This window comes from Aotus nancymaae, unplaced genomic scaffold (genome assembly GCF_030222135.1).
Source record: "Aotus nancymaae isolate 86718 unplaced genomic scaffold, 86718_ANA_hifiasm-v0.15.2.pri h1tg000014l, whole genome shotgun sequence".
NCBI classification, from domain to species: Eukaryota; Metazoa; Chordata; class Mammalia; order Primates; family Aotidae; genus Aotus; species Aotus nancymaae.
In genome coordinates, this window is record NW_026988425.1 from 42,179,191 (window position 1) to 42,200,595 (window position 21,405).

At 43.5% G+C, this 21,405-nt stretch overlaps 1 protein-coding gene across 3 annotated transcripts in view; it reads left to right on the top strand.

The window, feature by feature from the left end:
• Positions 1-21,405, top strand: part of NIM1K (NIM1 serine/threonine protein kinase) — a 78,403-nt gene that overhangs the window by 27,496 nt on the left and 29,502 nt on the right. For all 3 annotated transcript variants that reach the window (XM_012449525.2, XM_064375947.1, XM_012449526.2), the window contains exon 2: positions 9,748-10,746. In XM_012449525.2, coding sequence (XP_012304948.2) covers positions 10,455-10,746 — 292 coding nt within the window. In that variant the 5' untranslated portion in view covers positions 9,748-10,454. The remainder of the gene's footprint in view (positions 1-9,747; positions 10,747-21,405) is intronic.

Here is a 21,405-nt window from a genome sequence, read left to right on the forward strand (position 1 = left end):
TTTCTATTGGGACATGATTTCATTCTCTTCCTCAGATGTTTGAAATTCATGGTTTCACATGTTGTAATGTTTACTTAAATACACAGTTTTCACCTTCTTAGAGCTAGCAGTCAAGAAATCAAGGGCAACTGTTTTAACTCCAGATGGCCTTAGTTTTGGTTTTGGTTTTTGTATCTGTGAAAAGGGAAAGACAACACCTCACTTTACAGAGTTGTCATGTGTCATTCATTCATTCAGTCAATCATGCATGCATTAAATGAGCACTGTTGCCTGTTGTAAATGCCTAGCATTTTATCACAAATATTATCTTTTTTGATGTGGCATTTTTTTTTTTTTTTTGAGATGGTGTTTCCCTCTTCTTGCCCAGATGGGAGTGCAATGGTTTGATATCAGCTCACTGCAACCTCTGCCTCCCAGGTTCAAGCAATTCTCCTGCCTCAGCCTCCCGAGTAGCTGGGATTACAGGCATGTGCCACAACAGCCGGCTAATTTTGTATTTTTAGTCGAGATGGGGTTTCTCCATGTTGGTCTCAAACTCCCAACCTCAGGTGATCTGCCCGCCTCAGCCTCCCAAAGTGCTGGGATTACAGGTGTGAGCCACTGTGCCTGGCTGATGTGGCAAATTTTAACAATTATTTTTAAAAATGTATTAGAAACAATTTTAGATATACACAAAAATGGGATACAGAACATTACAACTCTCCATGTACTCACCACTTAGCAGAAAAAATTCCCAGATCATGGTTAATCTTGTTTAATTTAAATTCTGTTGGCTGAGCATGGTGGCTCATGCCTATATTCCCAGCACTTTGGGAAGCCAAGGTGGGTAGACCAGCTGAGGTCGGGAATTGAAAACCAGCCTGGCCAACATGGGGATGGGGATTTATTTTATTTATTTTGTTTTATTTTGACCCAGTCTTTCTCTGTCACCCAGGCTGGAGTGCAGTGGCGTGATCTCCGCTCACTGCAACCTTTGCCTCCCGAATTCAAGCGATTCTCCTGCATCAGCCTCCTGAGTAGCGGGAATTACAGGCATCTGCCATCACACTCAGCTAATTTTTGTATTTTTAGTAGAGACAGGGCATTGCCATGTTGGCCAGGCTGGTCTCAGACTCCTGACTTCATGTGATTTGCCCACTTTGGTCTCCCAATGTGCTGGGATTACAGGTGTGAGCCACTGTGCCTGGTCTCCTGATTATTTTAAAGCAAAGACCAGACATATTATTTTATTTGACAATCATTTTTAAGGATTTATCTTTGCTCCCATTCAAAGCTTGATGAAACCTTATAACCATTTTAAATTGCATTTATAACATGTTTAATTTCCTTTTTTTTTTTTTTATTTTTTTTTTAAAGATGGGGTTTCTCCATGTTGGTCTCAAACTCCCAACCTCAGGTGATCCACCCACCTCGGCCTCCCAAAGTGCTAGGATTACAGGAGTGAGCCACCGCGCCCGGTCTAATTTCCTTTTAAAAAACTTTGGTAACAAAAATGCTTTCAGAATACTAGTAATTCTTACAAATATAATGATTTAAACATATAGAGAGCCCAGGCATGGTGGCTCACGCCTGTAATCCCAGCACTTTGGGAGGCTGAGGTGGGTTGGATCATGAGGTCAGGAGTTTGAGACCAGCCTGGCCAATATGGTGATAGAAAAATCAGCCAGGGGTGGTGGCATGCACCTGTAGTCTCAGCGACTCAGGAGACTGAGGCAAGAGAATCACTTGAACCTGGTCACAGTGAACTGAGATTACGCCACTGGACTCCAGCCTGGTAGACAGAGTGAGACTCTGTCTCAAAAACAAACCAACCAAAAAATAAATATAGACAAGGGTGAACCTTAAGCTCTTTTAAATACATTTAATTCAATGCTATTTATTTATTTATTTTGAGTTGGATTCTTGCACTGTCACACGGGCTGGAGTACAATGGTGCCATCTCAGCACACTGCAACTTCTACCTCCCGGGTTCAGTGATTCTCCTGCTTCAGCCTCCCAAGTAGCTGGGCCTACAGGCATGCGCCACCATGCCCAGCTAATTTTTGTGTATTAGTAGAGACCGGGTTTCACCATGTTGGCCAGGATGGTCTCGATCTCTTTACCTCATGATCTGCCCACCTCAGCCTCCCAAAGTGCTAGGATTGCAGGTGTGAGCCACCGTGTCCAGCCACATTTCTGTTTTTAACATGAAATCTTCCCAAGGTTAAGAGAGACTCGCTCATTAAGCTACTGTGTCATCATCAGACCCCACAGATGGGTAGCTCCCCCCCTCATCTGCTGCACTGGTAGATTAAACTCAAACTGTCTCTTCTGTTTCATTCTATATTGAATTATTTTCATAATTTCCCGGATGGGATCTAAATTCTTGCAGATATTTGACAGCTTTGTCCACCTCTGAGGTTAGCATAATAAGAAAAATGTCAATGACAAAAATGTATTCAGTATGGATAAATTAGATGGTTACATAAACTTGGGGAACACGGAGTTAAACAGACATTTATTTGCATGTGTGTGGTTTTAAAACAACAAGACAGAAAGGTACTAATGCAAATATCTAAGAGGAGTATAATGTGCAGCAGTTCCAGATGTATTTGACTATGTACCTTTGAACTGTTCCTTCCCCTCTTCCTTTTGGATAATTCTCCCATGAAACCTAGAACAGAGCCTATAAATTGCCAACCTGGAGGCCAAATCCAGCCTGACACTTCAGTTTCACTTGGCCAGTGTTTCAAAAATATTTAATCCATCCTTCAAAAATTGAGAGTTGAAGGGCATGGTTGCTCATGCCTGTAATCCCAGCTACTTTGGGAGGCCAAGGTGGGTGGATTACTTGAGCCCAGGAGTTGCAGACAAGCCTGGGCAACATGGCAAAACCCTGTCTTTACAAATAATACAAGCATTAACTGGGCATGGTGGTGTGTACCAGTAGTCCCAGTTACTCGGGAGGCTGAGGTGGGAAAATCACCTGAGTCCTGGGATGTCAAGTCTGCAGTGAGCTGTACTACAGCTTGGGTGACAGAGTGAAATCCTGTGTCAACCAAAAAACAAAAAACAAAACAAAACACTAAAAAACATTAAAAAAAAATTGAGTTGCCAGGCATGGTGGGTGGATTGCACCTGTAATCACAGCTACAGGGAGGCTGAGGCAGAAGAATTTCTTGAGGCCGAGAGTTCAAGACCAGCCTGGGCAGCATAGTGAGACCTTGCCTCTAAATTAAAAAAAAAAACAAAAAAATAAAAAATTGAGAGTGTACCAAAAAAATCTTGATTGCCAGTTTCTTTTCAAAAATTAAAAGACTTGGCAAAAGTAAGCCTGCATTCTGGCATGCCTGCCCTGACTGGAGCTGAGGAAGGGCTGCCTCACCACACCAGGCATAGGCACTGTACTGGGTCACTGACATAGAACTCCTGCACTGTCCTCCTAGGCATTTGAGTCTGAGGCATTTGTGGCAAAGGGAACTCAAGTGTGTTAGAAGTATATACGGGAACAGCTGATGGAAACCCATCAGACTGGATGGACTGTTCCTGGATGCTGGGTGTGAGCTGGATCAGGGGCGACCTGGGCTGAGTGGCCTCCCTCTGAGACCAAGTAGGAGAGAGGTGGTGTCACAGAGCAGAACTGCTGTTCTAGGAATCAACCTTTACTCACTACTTTTCTATTTGCTTTGGAATTTCCCCACTGCACCTCATGGCAATCTTGACCTGTGTGTTGAGAAATAAAGAGCTGAGCTAAAAGCTAAGATGGTGGAAATGATTTCTAAATGGTAAAATAGATTTTCAAATGAGATGAATTTGCTAATTATTCTCCCTGAGGGTGTACCTGCCCGAGAGGAATTGTAACTAGGGACTGGCTGTCACTCAATCTTGTTGCTACACATAGAGAAAACCCAGCTTTTCCTTTAAGCAAACCAATCCTGGCCTTGTCAACCAATGAAGAGGTTGCCTGGAAGGCTTGCCCAGAAGTTTTGTAAGTTAAACTCAGAAAGAGAGAACAAAGGTGAGATGGTTTTCATTGATATTATTTTCACAGTGAGTTACAAGTCAAGGAAATGAGTAATCAAATAAGCTCTGTTTTCTTTGATCTTATTTAATGCACTGCTATATAGCAACAGCAGGCTAATAATTAAGGAACATTCTGCCTCCTTCAGAGGCTTTGATCTGCAGTGATAATACTCTATATTTCTGTCTGGTTGAGTTTCTAAGCTCTCATTAATGTCCATAAAAATTGGTCAAAATTAGGCTGGGTGCGGTGGCTCACCCCTGTAATCCCAGCACTTTGGGAGGCCGAGGCGCGTGGATCACGAGGTCAAGAGATCGAGACCATCCTGGTCAACATGGTGAAACCCTGTCTCTACTAAAAATACAAAAAATTAGCTGAGCGTGGTGGCGCATGCCTGTAATCCCAGCTACTCAGGAGGTTGAGGCAGGAGAATTGCCTGAACCCAGGAGGCGGAGGTTGCGGTGAGCCGAGATCGCGCCATTGCACTCCAGCCTGGGTAACGAGCGAAACTCCGTCTCAAAAAAAAAAAAAAAAAATTGGTCAAAATCAAAAGGGCAAAAGGCAAAAGAACAACAACGAAAAACTCACTTACATCTGAAATTTCATTTTCAATTAGGTATGTGATCACTTTCATTATTTGCTTAGTTTTCAACATGATGAAGCTTGGTGTTTTGGACTCTACTAGAAAGTAGTCAAAAACATATGCTATTTAGAGCAACCCCACAACCTGTGCTCAGAACTCCTATTTCTAGATTTCTAAGAAAGATCTCTAGGAAAAAAAATTATGCAAAATAAAAATGAGTGTTTAAATACCCATAGATACACACACTCAAATAGGATTTATCTTTTCTTTTAGAGTTTTCCTTCTACTTTTTTATTCTATTAGAAGTTATGAGAATTCAGAGTTTTTCTCACTATGCTATTTTTTAATTTCTGAGATTTGCTGGCAATTCAGGTACAATAGAAACCATATGTTTTACTTTATTGGGAGCAAAATAGTGTAAGTGGAAATTCTTTTTTTTTTTTTTTGGCCCCCCTCCCCGGAAATTCTAATAATTAGATGTTAGACTTTCTGAATTGATTACCCAGTTTTTGTGCCTTCTATATTGCTTATCTCTTCTAGATTTTTCTTTCACAATTCTTCAATTGAATTCTTTAATTTCCGGATAGCTCTTTCTTGTCATGTGAATTGTCTTTAAATTTTTTGTTTTTGTTTTTTTGAGACAGAGTCTCACTCTGTTGCCCAAGCTGGGGTATGGTGGTGCCATCTCGGCTCACTGCAACCTCTGCCTCCCATATTCTAGTAATTCTCTGCCTCAGCCTCCTGAGTAGCTTGGATTACAGGCACCTGCCACCACGGGTGACTAATTTTTGTATTTTTAGTAGAGATGGGGTTTCACCATGTTGGCCAGGCTGGTCTTGAACTCCTGACCTCATGATCCACCCGCCTTGGCCTCCCAAAGTGTTGGGATTACAGGCATGAGCCACCGGTGCCCAGCCATTTTTTTTTTTTTTTTTTTTTTTGTTCTGGTTTTATGGATTCAATACCTTATCTTTTGTCTTCCACTTCCTCGTGGTGCTGTTTCCTTCAAGTTCCTTTTAGTTGTAGAGGTCGTTGTTTAGGTTGAGCATGGTTTCTTTCTTTGATTTTGGAGTCTTTCCTCAGGCGCCTCCATGCTTCTTGACTGAACATTCATTCAGTCATTTATTCTAAGTGGAAGGCACTGAAACCTGGTTGGAAGTTCCCTGCGAGTGCATGAAACTGGCACCTGGAGGATTGTGCTGTAGATGGCTGGGTGGCTTTTTTGATGGAGAACTTTCAAATGTAGGTTTCAGAAAGTCTTTTCTCTTGAGCTAGTCTATTCAAAAGAGGAATAGCCAACCTAGAGGTTTATATGCTTGTTTTCCTCCATTCTGGAAACAGAGTGCAGGGAGAAGGGAATGAGGGATTCTACAACCCAGACTTTTAGCTAATCCTCTCTTCGGTGCCTCGTGTTCCAGAGCTAGGGGTGGGGTAGAGAAAGTAGCAACCTATCTTTGAGGAGGGAAAGGCTGGTGCAGGGGGTGGGGTGGGGGCAGGGGGTGGGTCTCACTGCTCTACCTTCAAACAATTTCCATGATTTTCATCCTGCTTTATTCCCCCAACCTTTGAGGTACTTGATTTCTTTTTTTTTTTTTTTTTTTTTTGAGACGGAGTTTCGCTCTTGTTACCCAGGCTGGAGTGCAATGGCGCGATCTCGGCTCACCGCAACCTCCGCCTCCTAGGTTCAAGCAATTCTCCTGCCTCAGCCTCCCAAGTAGCTGGGACTACAGGCATGCGCCACCAAGCTCAGCTAATTTTTTGTATTTTTAGTAGAGACAGGGTTTCACCATGTTGACCAGGATGGTCTCGATCTCTTGACCTTGTGATCCACCCGCCTCGGCCTCCCAAAGTGCTGGGATTACAGGCGTGAGCCAAGGTACTTGACTTCTTATAGTTTGAAGTCATTTTTGAGCACTCAGAAAGGTGAATCTCATTGGCATGACCTTATGTAGGAATCTAGGTTGCAGTTTGCCAGGTTGCTTACCACTAATTTTCTTTCCATCTCCCAAAAATGTATTGACATTTCTCAGCTGCCATCTCCTCTCTTATTCTTTTTTCTTTTCTTTCTTTCTTTCTTTTTTTTTTTGAGATGGAGTTTTACACTTGTTGCTCAGGCTGGAGTGCAATGGAACAATTTGGCTCACTACAACCTCCGCCTGCCGGGTTCAATCAGTTCTCCTGCCTCAGCCTCCTAAGTAGCTGGGATTACAGGCATGCACTACACGCTCGTCTAATTTTTTGTATTTTCAGTAGAGAAAGAGTTTCGCCATGTTGGTCAGGCTGGTCTTGAACTCCTGACCTCAGGTGATCCACTTGCCTTAGCCTCCCAAAGTGCTGGGATTACAGGCGTGGACCACTGCGCCTGGTGCCCTCCTGGTGTTTATGTAGTTGTGGTCCAAGTATGTCAGTGATAAGGACAGCACAGTAATGAGGATGCAGAACCAGCAAATTCTTCACAGAGTCTGTTAGAACGCAAAGTGTTCAAGCACTGCATTCTTTTTTTTTTTTTTTTTTTTTTTTTTTTTTTTGGTGACATGGAGTGTTGCTCTGTTGCCCAGGCTGGAGTGCAAGGGCATGGTCTTGGCTCACTGCAACCTCCGCCTCCTGGGTTCAAGCGATTCCCCTGCCTCAGCCTCCCGAGTAGCTGGGAATACAGGTGCCCACCACCATACCCGGCTAATTTTTGTATTTTTAGTAGAGATGGGGTTTCACCATGTTGGCCATGTTGGTCTCGAACTCCTGACCTTGTGATTCGCTCGCCTTGGCCTCCCAAAGTGCTGGGATTACAGGTGTGAACCATCGTGGCTGACCTCAAGCACTGCATTCTATTGAAAAACTTTATTTTCTTTTTCCTTAGGTTAAGCTAAAGTTTCTTGCAGAATTACTACTTCATTCTAGTCTCTTATAAGCTGCATGGTGTTTTTCTGCCACGAATCTGGGGAGATCTAGTGGCACTTGACCTTCATGGACATTCTTAACCAGATGGGTTTCAGAATGTCATCTTAAATTTGGATGCAAATTGTATGGGTGAGGGTTTTTTTTTCCCCCCTGAAGATAGTGTCATAGGTTTTGTTAGCCTTTCAAAGGAGTTTGTGACCCCAGGATAATTAAGAATCAGTGATTTTTGCTGAGTACTGTGGTTCACACCTGTAATCCCAGCACTTTGGGAGGTAGAGGTGGGTAAAGAAAAGGAAGAAGAATTAGTGACTTAGATTTTCCTCACTTTAATTTGTGTGTGTGTGTGTGTTTCCTCACTTTAATTAAGAACCTTTACCTTTTTCGTTTGTTTGGTTTTGTTTTTTTTAGACAGGGTCCGGCTTTGTCACCCAGGCTGGAGTACAGTGGCTTGATTTTGGCTTACTGCAACCTCCAGGTCCTGGGCTCAAGCCATCCTCCCACCTCAGGCTCTCGAGTATCTGAGACTACAGGTGCATACCACTGCACCCTGCTAAGGGGAATTTTATCTTAAAAATGTTTTTAGGCCGAGCGCAGTGGCTCATGCCTGTAATCCCAGCACTTTGGGAGGCTGTTGCGGGCAGATCACAAGGTCAGTAGTTCGAGACCAGCCTGGCCAGCATGGCGAAACCCTGTCTCTACTAAAAATACCTGAGCATGGTGGTGCCTGCCTGTAGTCCCAGCTACCAGGGAGGCTGAGGCAGGAGAATTGCTTTAAAAAAATTAAAAAAAAAAGTTTTTAAAAACATCCTAATCAGTCTCTAACCTAGAGATGTGCTTAGTTACTGATACCTGGCCCCTGTTAAGCCTCTGTTCTTCATCCTTCTTCCAGATTCCTTTCTCTCTATCCAGAAATAGGAGCAGTACTGGGCATCAACCCCGTCTTTACTTCCCTTAAGTATGTTTATTTGGCAACCCCATACTTAACCTTAAGTATAGGGTTAGGAAACCTTATTTATACTTAATTGTAATAATGTGATATTACTGAACAGAGTTAGAAATCCATACTTCCAAGTATGGATTCTCTCATGTTTTCAATCAAATTTTCAGTTTGGAATGCTCAAGTCCAAAAATCAAGTTTAACACACATTTATTTAGTAAACACATTTTTTTTTTTTTTGAGATGGAGTCTCACTCTGTCACCAGGCTGGAGTGCAGTGGCGTGATCTCGGCTCACTGCAACCTCCGCCTCCTGGGTTCAAGTGATTTTCTTGCCTCCACCTCCTGAGTAGCTGGGACTACAGGCGCCTGCCACCACACCTGGCTAATTTTTGTATTTTTAGTAAAGATGGGATTTCACCATGTTGGCCAGGATGGCCTCGATCTCTTGACCTTGTGACCCGCCCACCTCAGCCTTTCAAAGTGCTGTGAGGCACCACGCCAGGCCAGTAAACACTTTCTGTATGTAAAACCTTACACTCCGTTTTGAGGGAAAGAGGAGGGGAGCAGGACATACATATGAGTCAAACCCAGTTCCCACCTTCATTGAGATGGGACATTTTGGAAAATGCAAGAAGTGCTGTGGAAATTCAGAGAGGAAGAGAGTATTTCCTACTGGAGAGCGCAGAAAAAGACATTCAGAAGACATCATAGTTGGGCAGCACTTCTTATCACTGGCAATGCTGTAAACCCTCCTTTTCCACATCTTAAAAATAAGGTGCTGAGCCTGGGTGCTGACACCTGCTCAGAAAAACTCAAAAAGTAAATATAGGAGGAAAAATCAGCCTTTGTCATAGAATGAGACAGAAAGAAAGAGTGGAAACAACTAGTATAAGACAAGTTGTATAAGAACATAAAGTAGTAAAGGAGATAAAATATTATTATTTGAATAACTATGAGAAATTTTGAAAACCAGTAGTAATCCAGAATCTTTGTCATCATTGCTACCATATTATTTTTAAAATTCGGTTTTAAAGCAATACAAGGCAATATGCATATTTTCCTAAACTTCAAGAAATAGAAAAATTGTTTTGCTAGAAATACGTACAGACTGTATGGGCTTTTCTAAAATATAGGTAGAGGGGTGTGTATATATACTTTTTTCTTCTTACTAAATCACATGTAATCAAGCATCTACCACTGACATGAGTCATAACTTAAATTTGTGGAGTACTTTTAGATCAGTGCTTACAAAGCAGTTTCACATTCATTATAAATCTTGTACAGTACATTAGCATAGGCTAATAATTTTCTTACTCTCTATTCTTAGGTTGAACCAGCCAAATTTTCAAGACAGCTCACAGCTTAGAGGAAGGCTCATCTAAATAAAGGCCGGCTAAAGTGACATCACCGGGATTTAATCCTTCTCTGGCTGCCTGTGTGACCAGAAGGCTGATTTGCAAGTTTCTTCTTTCCTGGGGTCCAGATTAATAGGTCTCCAGGGCTCTGCGGCCTGGCAGCGAGAGAAGCACGAAATGAAGGTCAGAAATGAGCTCCAGCAGCAGGGACTTGGGGGCCTCCCAGGGGCTTTTACACACCAGAGTGCAAGATTTTCTGGCCATCAAAGGGAATAGCAAACAGAAGCCTTTGTCCTGGGGCACAGCCACCTACCACAAAGCATCAGACTCCACGTGTGGCCAGAAAGTTCCTGGAGTCCCATCAGGGCAGTGGGTATGTAATGTGTGCCTAATTGTACAGCTAGAGCTTACAAGTTCAATGTGAGGGAAAGTGGGATATGTCTTGAGTGAGGCGAGCAGCTACTGGCTGGGCTGTGCAGTCTTGGCTACCAGGTTCACTGCTCTCCTCTCACTGAAGCTGACAGGGAGGCTGCTCAGCTCTCAGGAAAACTCTCTTGAACCCTGGGCACCTTCTGTCCTCAGTTGGCATCTCCCACCCACTGAGCCTCTTCTGCTCCCGCACAATCTGCCCTTGATTGGTGGCTCTTTGCTGAGATGGAGACGTGAGTTCCCGTGGACGATGACTGCAGTGTACACGAATGGAGGTGGCCTGGTGAACCCCCACTATGCCCGGTGGGATCGAAGCGACAGCGTAGAAAGTGGCTGTCAGACCGAGAGCAGCAAGGAGGGTGAGGAGGGACAGCCCCGCCAGCTGACACCCTTCGAGAAACTGACACAGGACATGTCCCAGGATGAAAAGGTGGTGAAGGAGATCACGCTGGGGAAACGGATAGGCTTCTACCGCATTCGAGGGGAAATCGGAAGTGGAAACTTCTCCCAAGTGAAGCTCGGGATTCACTCCCTAACCAAAGGTAGGATCTGACTTCACAAAGGTCATCCCTGGCAGTATTGGGACCTGGCATAGGAGCAGGGTTAGGTGGCCAGGGCCAAGGAAGCAAGTTAAGTGACCTCAGCGCAGCCCCTGCAAGGGCCACATCCAGTGCCGTCTGCCTTCTGTGGTCTTCTCAGTTAATTTTCACAGTAACCTCATAAGGTCAATATTTTTTTCCATTTTACAGATAGACAAAGTGAGATCCAAAGAAGGTAAATGTGTCTTGAGCAGTTCAATCTTAGATGTTTTTGACTCCAGCATCCCTTCCCCTATACCATGCAGATGAAACCCACTCAAACATGAGAAGAATCTGTCCTCTCCAGTGAGCCCTTTGAGAAGTGGTGTGTGGCTTGGAACCAAGCCACCTCATCTCCCAAGCCCATATTTATAGCTTCCATTTATATTTGTGTCTCAGTGACAATGGCAGAGTGTGGCACAGAGCGGCACAGAAGACCTCCCAATGGCCACTGTCTCTGGATAGCAGGGTCCAGTTTTCCTTCCATCCAGAGGCTGCTACTTCTGTCATAAAGAAAAAGGGCTTTGATCTCAGGACCTTTTCTGTTCAGTCCTTCCTCCACCCCGTCCTTGCTCTCATTGTTTGGCTCCTCACCCTACATTTGCTTGGCTACCGGTCACTTTGGGATTCTGGACTAGCGGCGCCCAGCACTTTGGCCTCAAGGAGAAACCGTATAGAGAGCCCAGCACCCCTCTGCTGCTCCGACTCCATTGTGGGCACTTCCCCAAGGTACTTCTAACTTAGCAGAAGTCTGGGGATTATCATAAGGGCCTTACAAGATAGAAACAGAACACTTGCCACTTGGCATAATTGACTGAGTTCTAAAACCCATGGACTCTACCATCTCCTGAGAGTCCCTGACTGATGTTTTCTCTGCTTGGACTCGGCCAGCCACCATGTCACCAAGGCCTCTTTCTTTTATTAGAGTTGTCTTTTGCTTCCTTTTGTTCTCCAACCCCGAATCCCATGCCCCTCCAATCCCTGTGCTTGGCCTTCATAGAAAAATCTCCACACACACGCGTGCATACATGTACTCACCCCACACTCCCACGTCACTCGAGTTTCACTTCTTCTATACTCTTGCTCTGAAGCCTGTGTATCTGGGTTCATGTCTTCACATCTTAGCTACTCTACTTACTCATCTGGGTAAATTAAAGTACTTGTCTGAGCCTTAGATACTTAAATGCAGCCAGTAACAGTGCTTACTTCATAGGGTATCATAAGGGTTAATACTTGCTCAACAAATGTTAGTTAGTGGCATTATTTTGCAGTTGCTTAATGAGCCTTGCCTTTGTACAACCAAAGATCAACTAAAGTATCTTTATCAGAAGTTCATTCCTGCCCATCCCAATACACAAATTGAGATCAGTTAGGCTGCCATTCCCTACAGCCGTAATTTTCAACTGACTGCGCAGTAGAATTACCTGGGAAGGTTTAAAAGAGAATTAGTGCCCAGAACCCACCCTCAGAGCTTCTTATGTGATTGGTCTAGAGTGGGACTGGGCATGGGTAGTATTTAAAAACTCTCCAGGTGTTTTTTGTTTTTTTTTTTGAGACAGAGTCGCACTCTGTTGCACAGGCCGGAGTGCAGTGGCAAGATCTCAGCTCACCGCAACCTCTGCCTCCTGGGTTCAAGCAATTCTCCTGCCTCAGCCTCCTGAGTAGCTGGGATTATAGGTGGGCGCCACCACACTCGGCTATTTTTTTGTATTTTTAGTAGAGATGGGGTTTCACCATGTTGGCCAGGCTGATCGCGAATATCTGACCTCGTGATCCACCTGCCTAAACCTCCTAAAGTGCTGGGATTACACGCGTGAGCCACCATGCCCAGTCCTAGGTGATTCTAATTGACATGTAGCACTAAGAAATACGTCCCTACAACAACTTGCACATACTGCAGACAGCTTTTAAAATAGTGCTTTTTTGGTGTGTGCCGCAAGTGGATAATCCAGGTACCATTTGTACTTTAAACTCAATTATGAAATACTATGTCAGGTTTTCATGCTACATTTAACTTTCAAATTTCATTTCACTTGAGATAATATTCATTTATTATTCATTTAGGTGAACAATAGAAGCACTATATTAGGCCTTGGGGGATATAAAGATGAAATAGATACAGCCTTCATCCTCAAGGATAAGGGAAGAGAAGACACGTACAAATAAGCATAATACAAACCAGAATTTGAAAAACATAGAAGAGGAAAGCTATGTGCTTAAAGGAAGGAAAGAGACTCTTCCACCTTAGGAATACTTTGGAAGGCTTTAAGTGAAAGTGAAGATTGAGTTTCAGCTACACCTCAAGGAGGGATAAGATTTTGGATAGGCAGTGATTATAGGACAGGCGGGTTGGGGTTTAGAGGAGAACATGAACAAAAGCACTAATGTGGGGAAATGACATACAGTACAGTTACCCTAACAGTAGGAGAAGTAGGGTAAAGGGCTGGGAACCTTAGCTGATGCTGAATCATAGGGGACTTTGAACATTATCCAAGGATTTTGGATTGTTTTCCTTTTTTTTTTTTGAAACAGAGTTTTTCACTCTTGTTGCCCAGGCTGGAGTGCAGTGGCACGATCTCAGCTCACTGCAACCTCCGTCTCCCGGGTTCAAGAGATTCTCCTGCCTCAGCATCCCAAATAGCTGGGATTAGAGGTGTGCACCACCACGCCCAGCTAATTTTTGTATTTTTAGTAGAGACAGGGTTTCACCACGTTGGCCAGTCTGGTCTCAAACTCCTGATCTCAAGTGATCCGCCTGCCTTGGCCTCCCAAAGTGCTGGGATTACAGGCTTGAGCCACTGCTCCTGGTCCAGGATTTTGGATTGTTTTTCTCACAACGAAGACTCTTTAAAATTTTTGTTATTAGAATTAGATTTTTGGAAGATTAACCCTATAGTTATGAGGATGAAGGTTGAAAAGCAAGAGATGCAGGAGACAGGGAGCTATCCGGAATCCATGGTGACGGTCCAGCCACAGGGAAGAATATCCTGAGCTAGGTGGATGGCAGTGAAAATAGAAAAGAGGAGCTCGTGACGCCAAAGAGAAGAATCTGGAGGACTGGCATGTTAGTCAGTGTTTTCCAGAGAAACAGCACCAATAGAAAAGAGAGAGAGAGAGAGAAGGAGAGAGAGAGAGAGAGAGAGAGAGAGAGAGAGAGAGAGAGAGATACAAGGAATTGGCTCACACAATTATGGAGACTGCCCCAAGATTCACAGCCAGCAAGCTGGAGGCCCAGGAGAGCCAGTGGTGTAAATTCCAGTCTGAAAGCCAACAGGCTCATGACCCAAGAAGAGCCACGTTCAGCTTGAGTCTGAAGGCCAAAAAAGACCAATGTCCCAGGTAAAGGCAGTCAGGCAGAAGCAGTTCCCATTTACTCAGTCTTTTTGTTCTATTCAGGTCTTCAGCTGAGTAAATACCCACACAGACACACCCAGAATAATGTTTAACCAAATGTCTGGGCACTACGTGGTCCAGTTAAGTTGACACATAAAATTAACCATCACAGTTGGTAACTGATTGGATGTAGCACTGAAGATGGAAGGATGGAAGAAGGCAATGACTTTGCTTTAGTTGACTGTGTGAACCAAAACAAGAGTGATACCTTTAATAGGAATAGGGAATTATGGAGAAAGAGCAGATGTGGGAGGAAAAACGATGAGTGAAAACACTGACATCCAGAAGGAGCTGTCTACTGGGCAGTTGCATGCTCCAGTCATGGGCATGGGCATGAGGTCAGACCAGAGTTTGCATCGAGGTGATTGTGGAAATGGATGCAGTCACTGAGGGGGACTATGGAGAAGGGCGATGAGCAACTCTTTTCACCTGAATAACTAGTTCTACATCCTAGTTGACATTTTATATGTGGAGTAGTTTTAAATACGCTAATGGGACCATTCACTGTTGCTCCATGAACACCATAATTTTTCCATGTCATTAAATATAGATATTTTTCAATATCAATATATATGTTTATATATCTATATCTATTTATTATCTACACTCTCATCTTTGAAAGAGGACATATTGTTTCACATATAGCTGCAGCATAAATTCTTTAACTTAGCTACTATGGATTAACATTTGGATCATTTCTAAAGTTTTGCTGTTAATTAAAGTGCTACAGAGATTACCCTTTTCCATACTTCTTTGCATAGATGTATGATTTCTCTCAGCAAACATTCCTAGAAGTTAGCTGTCTTGGTCAGCTAAACTTTATAAAGTTTTGCTGTTCATTAGAATGCTACAGAGATTACTCTTTTCCATATTTCTTTGCATATATTTATGATTTCTCTCAGCATACATTCCTAGAAGTTAGCTGTCTTGGTCAGAGAGCATGTATTGAAACATTATAGCCAGCTGGGTACAGTGGCTCATGCCTGCAATCCCAGCACTTTGGGAGGCTGAGGCAAGTGGATCACTAGGTCAGGAGTTAGAGAGCAGCCTGACCAACATAGTGAAACCCCATCTCTACTAGAAATACAAAAATTAGCTGGGCATGGTGGCACATGCCTGTAGTCCCAGCTACTTGGAAGGCTGAGGCAGGAGAATCACTTGAACCCAGGAGGTGGGGGTTGTGGTAAGCTGAGATCATGCCACTGCACTCCAGCCTGGGCAACAGAGCGAGACTCTTGTGTCAAAAAAAAAAAAAGGAAAGAAAAAGAAAAATGTTAACACAGGGCACCAGATTGAAAGAGCAGCTTTTGAATCCTAACTCATAGAGTAGATTTATCTGTAACTCAAATCTCATAGGGACTAATGTTGCTTTTCAGCAGCCTAGAGCCAGCGTGAAAGACAAAAGATAAAACGCCAGGGTAATGAAAGGCAAAAAATTGAGACAGAAGACGTAATTTGGAAGGTTACGAGAGAAGCTGGATAAAGCCAAAAAAGGAGAGGAATTCAGAAAAGAGTTTCCAATGCTGCAGAAGAGTCACAGAGCTAATCTGAGCAAAGGCTACTGCATAAGGCCAACTTTGAGGGGTTTCATTCGAGTGTGGGTTCAGATGTTGTTAGATTCTAATAGAAAGGAAGCAGGATAGAACAGTAGGAAAAGCGTGGACTTGGGGACCAGACAAATTTATCTGAAACACTCATTCAGTTAACTTACTAGGCTTCTGACTTCAGGCATATTAATCTCTTTGGTCCTCAGTTGCCTCAGCTGTAAAACAGTGATAATGATTTTTAGATTTGTTGGGGAAATCGGCAATAATATATGTGAAGTACATGACATGGTAGCCACTCAAAATGGTAGCTGTCATTGCTACTACTTTACTTTTATTTAAACTTATTTCAAAAGAGTATTTAATGTTATTACAATAACAAAAATGTATCACTTGCTATGAGTAGAAGGTGATGGTAAAAATAAAACAAATTAAACAAGGAAAAATTACCAAGTAACAGAAAGTAATTTTTAAAACATGCTAACAGTCAATCTCAGACTTTCTCTTTGCCTTAATTAGGAGAATTAAAGGAGAGCTGAAGTGGGAATCATGTTTTATGCTGTGATTCAGTGCTATTTAAGGCTGTTTCCATGTGCTAAAATCATTTCAGCCTCATGAGTCTTAAAGGTTCCACTTTGGGAAGCAGTGACGTCATCTAGTCCTCCCATGTTTCACAGATGAGGAAATGAAGGCTCAGAAGAGGCTGTCCCAAGGTTTAGAACCTGTTTACAGGAACTCACATAGGAGGAGGTGTATTGAGTACAGGGGAATTCTGTGGACCCACAGCAGGGAAGTAGGGCCGGATGTTAAGATGTTATTCATTCCATCTTCACTTTCTCTGGTGCTGTGTGCTTTCTCGTTTCTACTTTCCTTGATGAATCCGTTCTATCTTTATACCTCTTTCTGCAAAATGGTTTTCCACACTTAGTTATCGGAAGGCACATCATGGCCAAAAATGGTTGTTGCCAGGCCCACATCTACAAAAACTCTCTGCTTTATTGACCATCTCCATCCCACATGTTTCATTCTGTTTCAGTTCCAATTTTAAAGAGAAAGAAAACACTTACTTACTAGCCAGCTGACAATGAGCTACCTCTGAGTCATAATGGGTGCCCATGTCAGTGAACTGTAGCCCTTTGAGTCACATGGGCCACTATTCTCTCAGCAGAGCCAAAGGTTCAAAGAAGTGTCTCTGAGAAGACAGACATATCTACCATAGAGACATTAGCTGGCTAAGCTGAGAAGTTTCTACAAGCCAGGAGCAAGACAGTGCCCAATTCTGTAGATAGGATATTATATAAAAGGACGGAAGAAAAAAGGTGGAATAACTGGGTGTGGTGGCTCACGTCTGTAATTCTAGCACTTTGGAAGGCCAAGGGTGGTGGATCATCCTAGGTCAGGGGTTCAAGATCAGCCAGGCCAACATGGCTAAACCCCGTCTCTACTAAAAATACAAAAATTAACCAGGCATGGTGGCATGTGCTTGTAGTACTAGCTACTTGGGAGGCTGAGGCAGGAGAATCACTTGAATCCGGGAGGCAGAGGTTGCAGTGAGCCGAGATCGTGCCACTGCACTCCAGCCTGGGCAACAGAGTGAGATTTCATCTCAAAAACAAAAAAATTGGTGTTTACATCCTGGCTTACTTCTTGGGTTCCGTAGACTTCTTATCTGTTGTATTACAACATTAACTTCATACTTTCAGAGAGCATTGCATTTTCCTGCTGTGCTGGTGGGTGCCTTGTGAGGCCTCATTGACATGCCCTCCTACACCTAACCTGCTGCAGAGTAGCTCTGTTGTCAAAGAGACAGTCTCACCTGCTGGTTCTGGGACAGTATGTGCAAAAAGGAGCAAAAAAATTGGTAGTGGTTTGTACAAATATAGCCCCTACACCAAACCAACTTGCCCAGAATTGTCATCAGGTTTTCTAGGATATAAGGACAGTTTGAGTAAGTTAATAGAGGAGATTCCCAGGAAAGCAGAGACTTTCAGTGCCAGGAGCAGCTCCCAGGACAGTAGTCTAAAAAGTTAAAAAATAAATAAATACAAAGCACCAACTGCTCTGGATCTCCAGAAGGGAGGCTCCAATATGGGCCCCTGCTGCCTGGGGTTTATTTTTAGAGCTCACAGTTTGGAATTCCCTTGGGCTCTCCAAGCTGATAGGGAAGGTTGAGAATCATCGTGAGCCACCTTTTAGGCTGATTAGAAATTTCTCATAAGAGATGATACACTTGGCTTCTGAATATTTTATGTCCCATCTGTTGTCACAAACAAAAGAAGAGGCAGCAGATATGGGCGGTTTTTTTCTGTTGCTGCCCTTCTGACTTCTTCCTCCTGTTACTCTACTCTCGTTTCTAGGATCTTTTCTTCCTCTCACTTTATCTATTAATTCATTCTTTCCTTCCTTCCTTCCTTTTTTTTTTTTTTTTTTTTTTGCTCCATTGCCCAGGCTGGAGTGCAGTGGTACAATCAAAGCTTATTGTTGCCTTGAACTCCTGGGCTCAAGCAATTTACCCATCTCAGCCTAGGATTCCAGGTGTGAGCTATCGCAACTGGCCTTCCTCCTTTATATGTGTGTGTGTGTATATATATATGTATATTTATGTGTTGTGTGTGTGCATGTATGTATATATGTGTGTAAGCAGATATTTTGTTCTGGACCTTCCAGGGATGAGTAAGGACTTCTTGCCTGATAAAGAACTTCGAGCAGTTTAATGGAGACAGACAGGATTGACAAGTGCTGTCTAGAGTAAGGCAGCAAGGATGTACTTACCTGTGCCCAGTGAATCCAGGAAGGGTCTATGGAGCAGGAAAGGCTTGTGATGGGTCTTGAGATTTGAGGAGCAATTTTACAGGAGGAAAGGGAACGAGAGCTCCAGAAAGAGAGATACGATGTAAAGTACATAGAAGCATGAACCAGTGTGGGGAGTATGTGGAGATTTAAAAGTAATTAAAGCAAAGCTAGAGTGTGAGGGGCACCCACAGAATCATGTGAAAGAGACAAGGTGGATGATGCAGGCAGAGGCTTGATAATGGGGCATCTTCTTGCATATCTGGATTTTGTCATTTAGGTATCAAGAAGCTATTGAAGAGTTGTGTTTTGTTTTTTTTTTTGAGACTGAATCTTGCCCTGTCACCCATGCTGGAGTGCAATGGCGTGATCTTGGCTTACTACAACCTTCGCCTTCCGGGTTCAAGCAATTATTCTGCTTCAGCCTCCCGAGTAGCTGGGATTACAGGCATGCACCACCATGCCCTGCTAATTTTTTTGTTTGTTTCTTTAATAGAGACGGGGTTTCACCATGTTGGCCAGGCTGGTCTCGAACTCACTCTTGACCTCGTGATCCGCCCACCTCGATCTCCCAAAGTGCTGGGATTACAGGTGTGAGCCACCTGCACCAAGCTTTTTCTAGAGACTAAGTCTCAACTATGGTTGTCCAGGCTATTCAAGAACTTCGGGGAGGCCGGGTGTGGTGGTTCACGCCTGTAATCCTAGCACTTTGGGAGGCCGAGGTGGGTGTATCACCTGATGTCAGGAGTTCAAAACCAGCCTGGCCATCATGGTGCAACCCCTTTTAAAAAAAAATGAAAAGAACTTTGGGGCTCAAGCAATCTTCCTGCATCAGTTTCCTAAGTAGCGTGGGGGACAGACATGCACCACTGCACCCGGCTGCTCACTGGTTTTAAAAAAGTGATTCCCCCCTCTTGAATACATTCATTAAAATAACAATTTGAAATTGTATTTTCTTACTTTAAAAATGGTTACTTAGTGGCTTTGGGGAATTCATCCTAAAAGTAAATCATATATTGGAAATACTATTACCAAATAAATGTTTATTGTCATGTTTATAGCGTTGAGAACTAGTAATAACTTATGGGATCAAATGATGTAGGAATGGTCAAGTAAAGCACATACGCTGGATGGAAGATTCCATAGCCATGGGAAATCATGGTTGTGAAGACTCTGTGGTATCATGGAAGATGGGCGGAACACAAGAGTAAGTGAAAAGCTGTTGTTGGCCGTGAGATCGGCACGTCTGCCGGGGGTCTCTTGACCAGCAAGAGGGTCCTAATACCTGGAAGAGAGAGTGCGCGGAAGAGAAGAGAGATAGAGAAGATGGGTCTGGAGGACTGAAATGAGATATGCTCAGATCAGCGATTTATTCTTTGTGCACATGTTCTTATATATGATTTTACATACAGTGACTGACGTCAGTTTTCTTACAGAATCATTATCGGGGAAAAAACAGAAAGTTACAAGGTAACCAAAGGAGGTTCAAAGTAACCAAGGGAGGGGGCAACATACAAGTTTACCTAAAGGTCACAAAAGATTCTTATCCTCTTATCCATTGTTACAGAAAATGACGTTAAGACAGGTGGGCAAGCAATAAATCAGGAGGGGAACAATTTTGTAGTGATTCAGTGAATGATCTCAATGTTTCTGTGACTACGGGTAAATAGAGTCATAGAACTAGCCCAGAACAGTGACTTCAGGAGAAAAACAATAATCTGGCATTACTTCAGTCAGTGAACTGAGAGTGACTCTCTGCAAGCTTAACATTTCCCACGTCTTCCTGTAGCCACCTCACTCGACTGCACCCAGTGGAGAGAGACGTGTCTGGGCTCAAACCCCGTCATGGCGGAGACACGGAGGGGCCTCTACGCTGGTGGGGGATCCCCACAAAAAGCCAGGTGCAAATCGAGTGCACGCTGTGATGATCATACTTACTCTGGATTCTTCAGTGAGATTATTCACTCAACAAATACTTGTTGAGTACCTCCTGTGCAACAGCCACTATTCTAGGGACTGGTGATACAGCAGTGAACAAAATAGACAGCAGTCTCTGTCCTTATGGAACTTACATTCTAGTGAGAGAGAAGGTAGACAAAAATAAATGTATAAAATATTCACTGTGTTATGTAGTGATAAGTGATAAGAAAGAAAAGAGAGCAGGAGGGGAGATAGAAAGCATTGAGGATGACAGTTTTTAGATAAGCTGGCCAGGACAGCCTTACTGAGGAGGTGATAATTAAACTGAAAGAAGTGAGGGAAATGGCTATGCACAGGGAAACTCCATCAAGCAGAGGGCATAGCAGGCATTAAGAATGCTCAGACGGGAGATGCCTACGGTACTCCTGACTCAGCTGAGGGGAAAGGGCAGAGAGTAACAGGGAACAGATTGTAGAGAACCAAGTTTGTCAAAATAAGGAGTTTGGCTTCTCCTGGGAGTGAAACAGGAGCTATCAGAGGGAACTGGGGAGTGACATGATCTGGCTTATGCTTTAACAGGATCACTCTGGCAGCTCTGTTGAAAACAGACTGCAGAAAGCAGAAAAAGGAGAGATCAGTTAGGAGCCTATTGTATTAATCCAGGCAAGAGATAAAGATGGTTTGGACTAGGAAGGTGGCAGTGGAATGCTGAGAAGTGGCTGGAGCTTGGCTGTATTTAAAAGGTTAAAGATAGCAAGATTTGCTAACAGATTGAAAGTGGAGGCAGGGGGTGGTGGCTCATGCCTGTAATCCCAGCACTTTGGGAGACTGAGGCGGGCAGATCTCCTGAGGTTGGGAGTTCAAGACCAGCCTGACCGACATGGAGAAACCCTTTCTCTATTAAAAATACAAAATTAGCCGGGTGTGGTGGGGCATGCCTGTAATCCCAGCTACTTGGGGTGCTGAGACAGGAGAA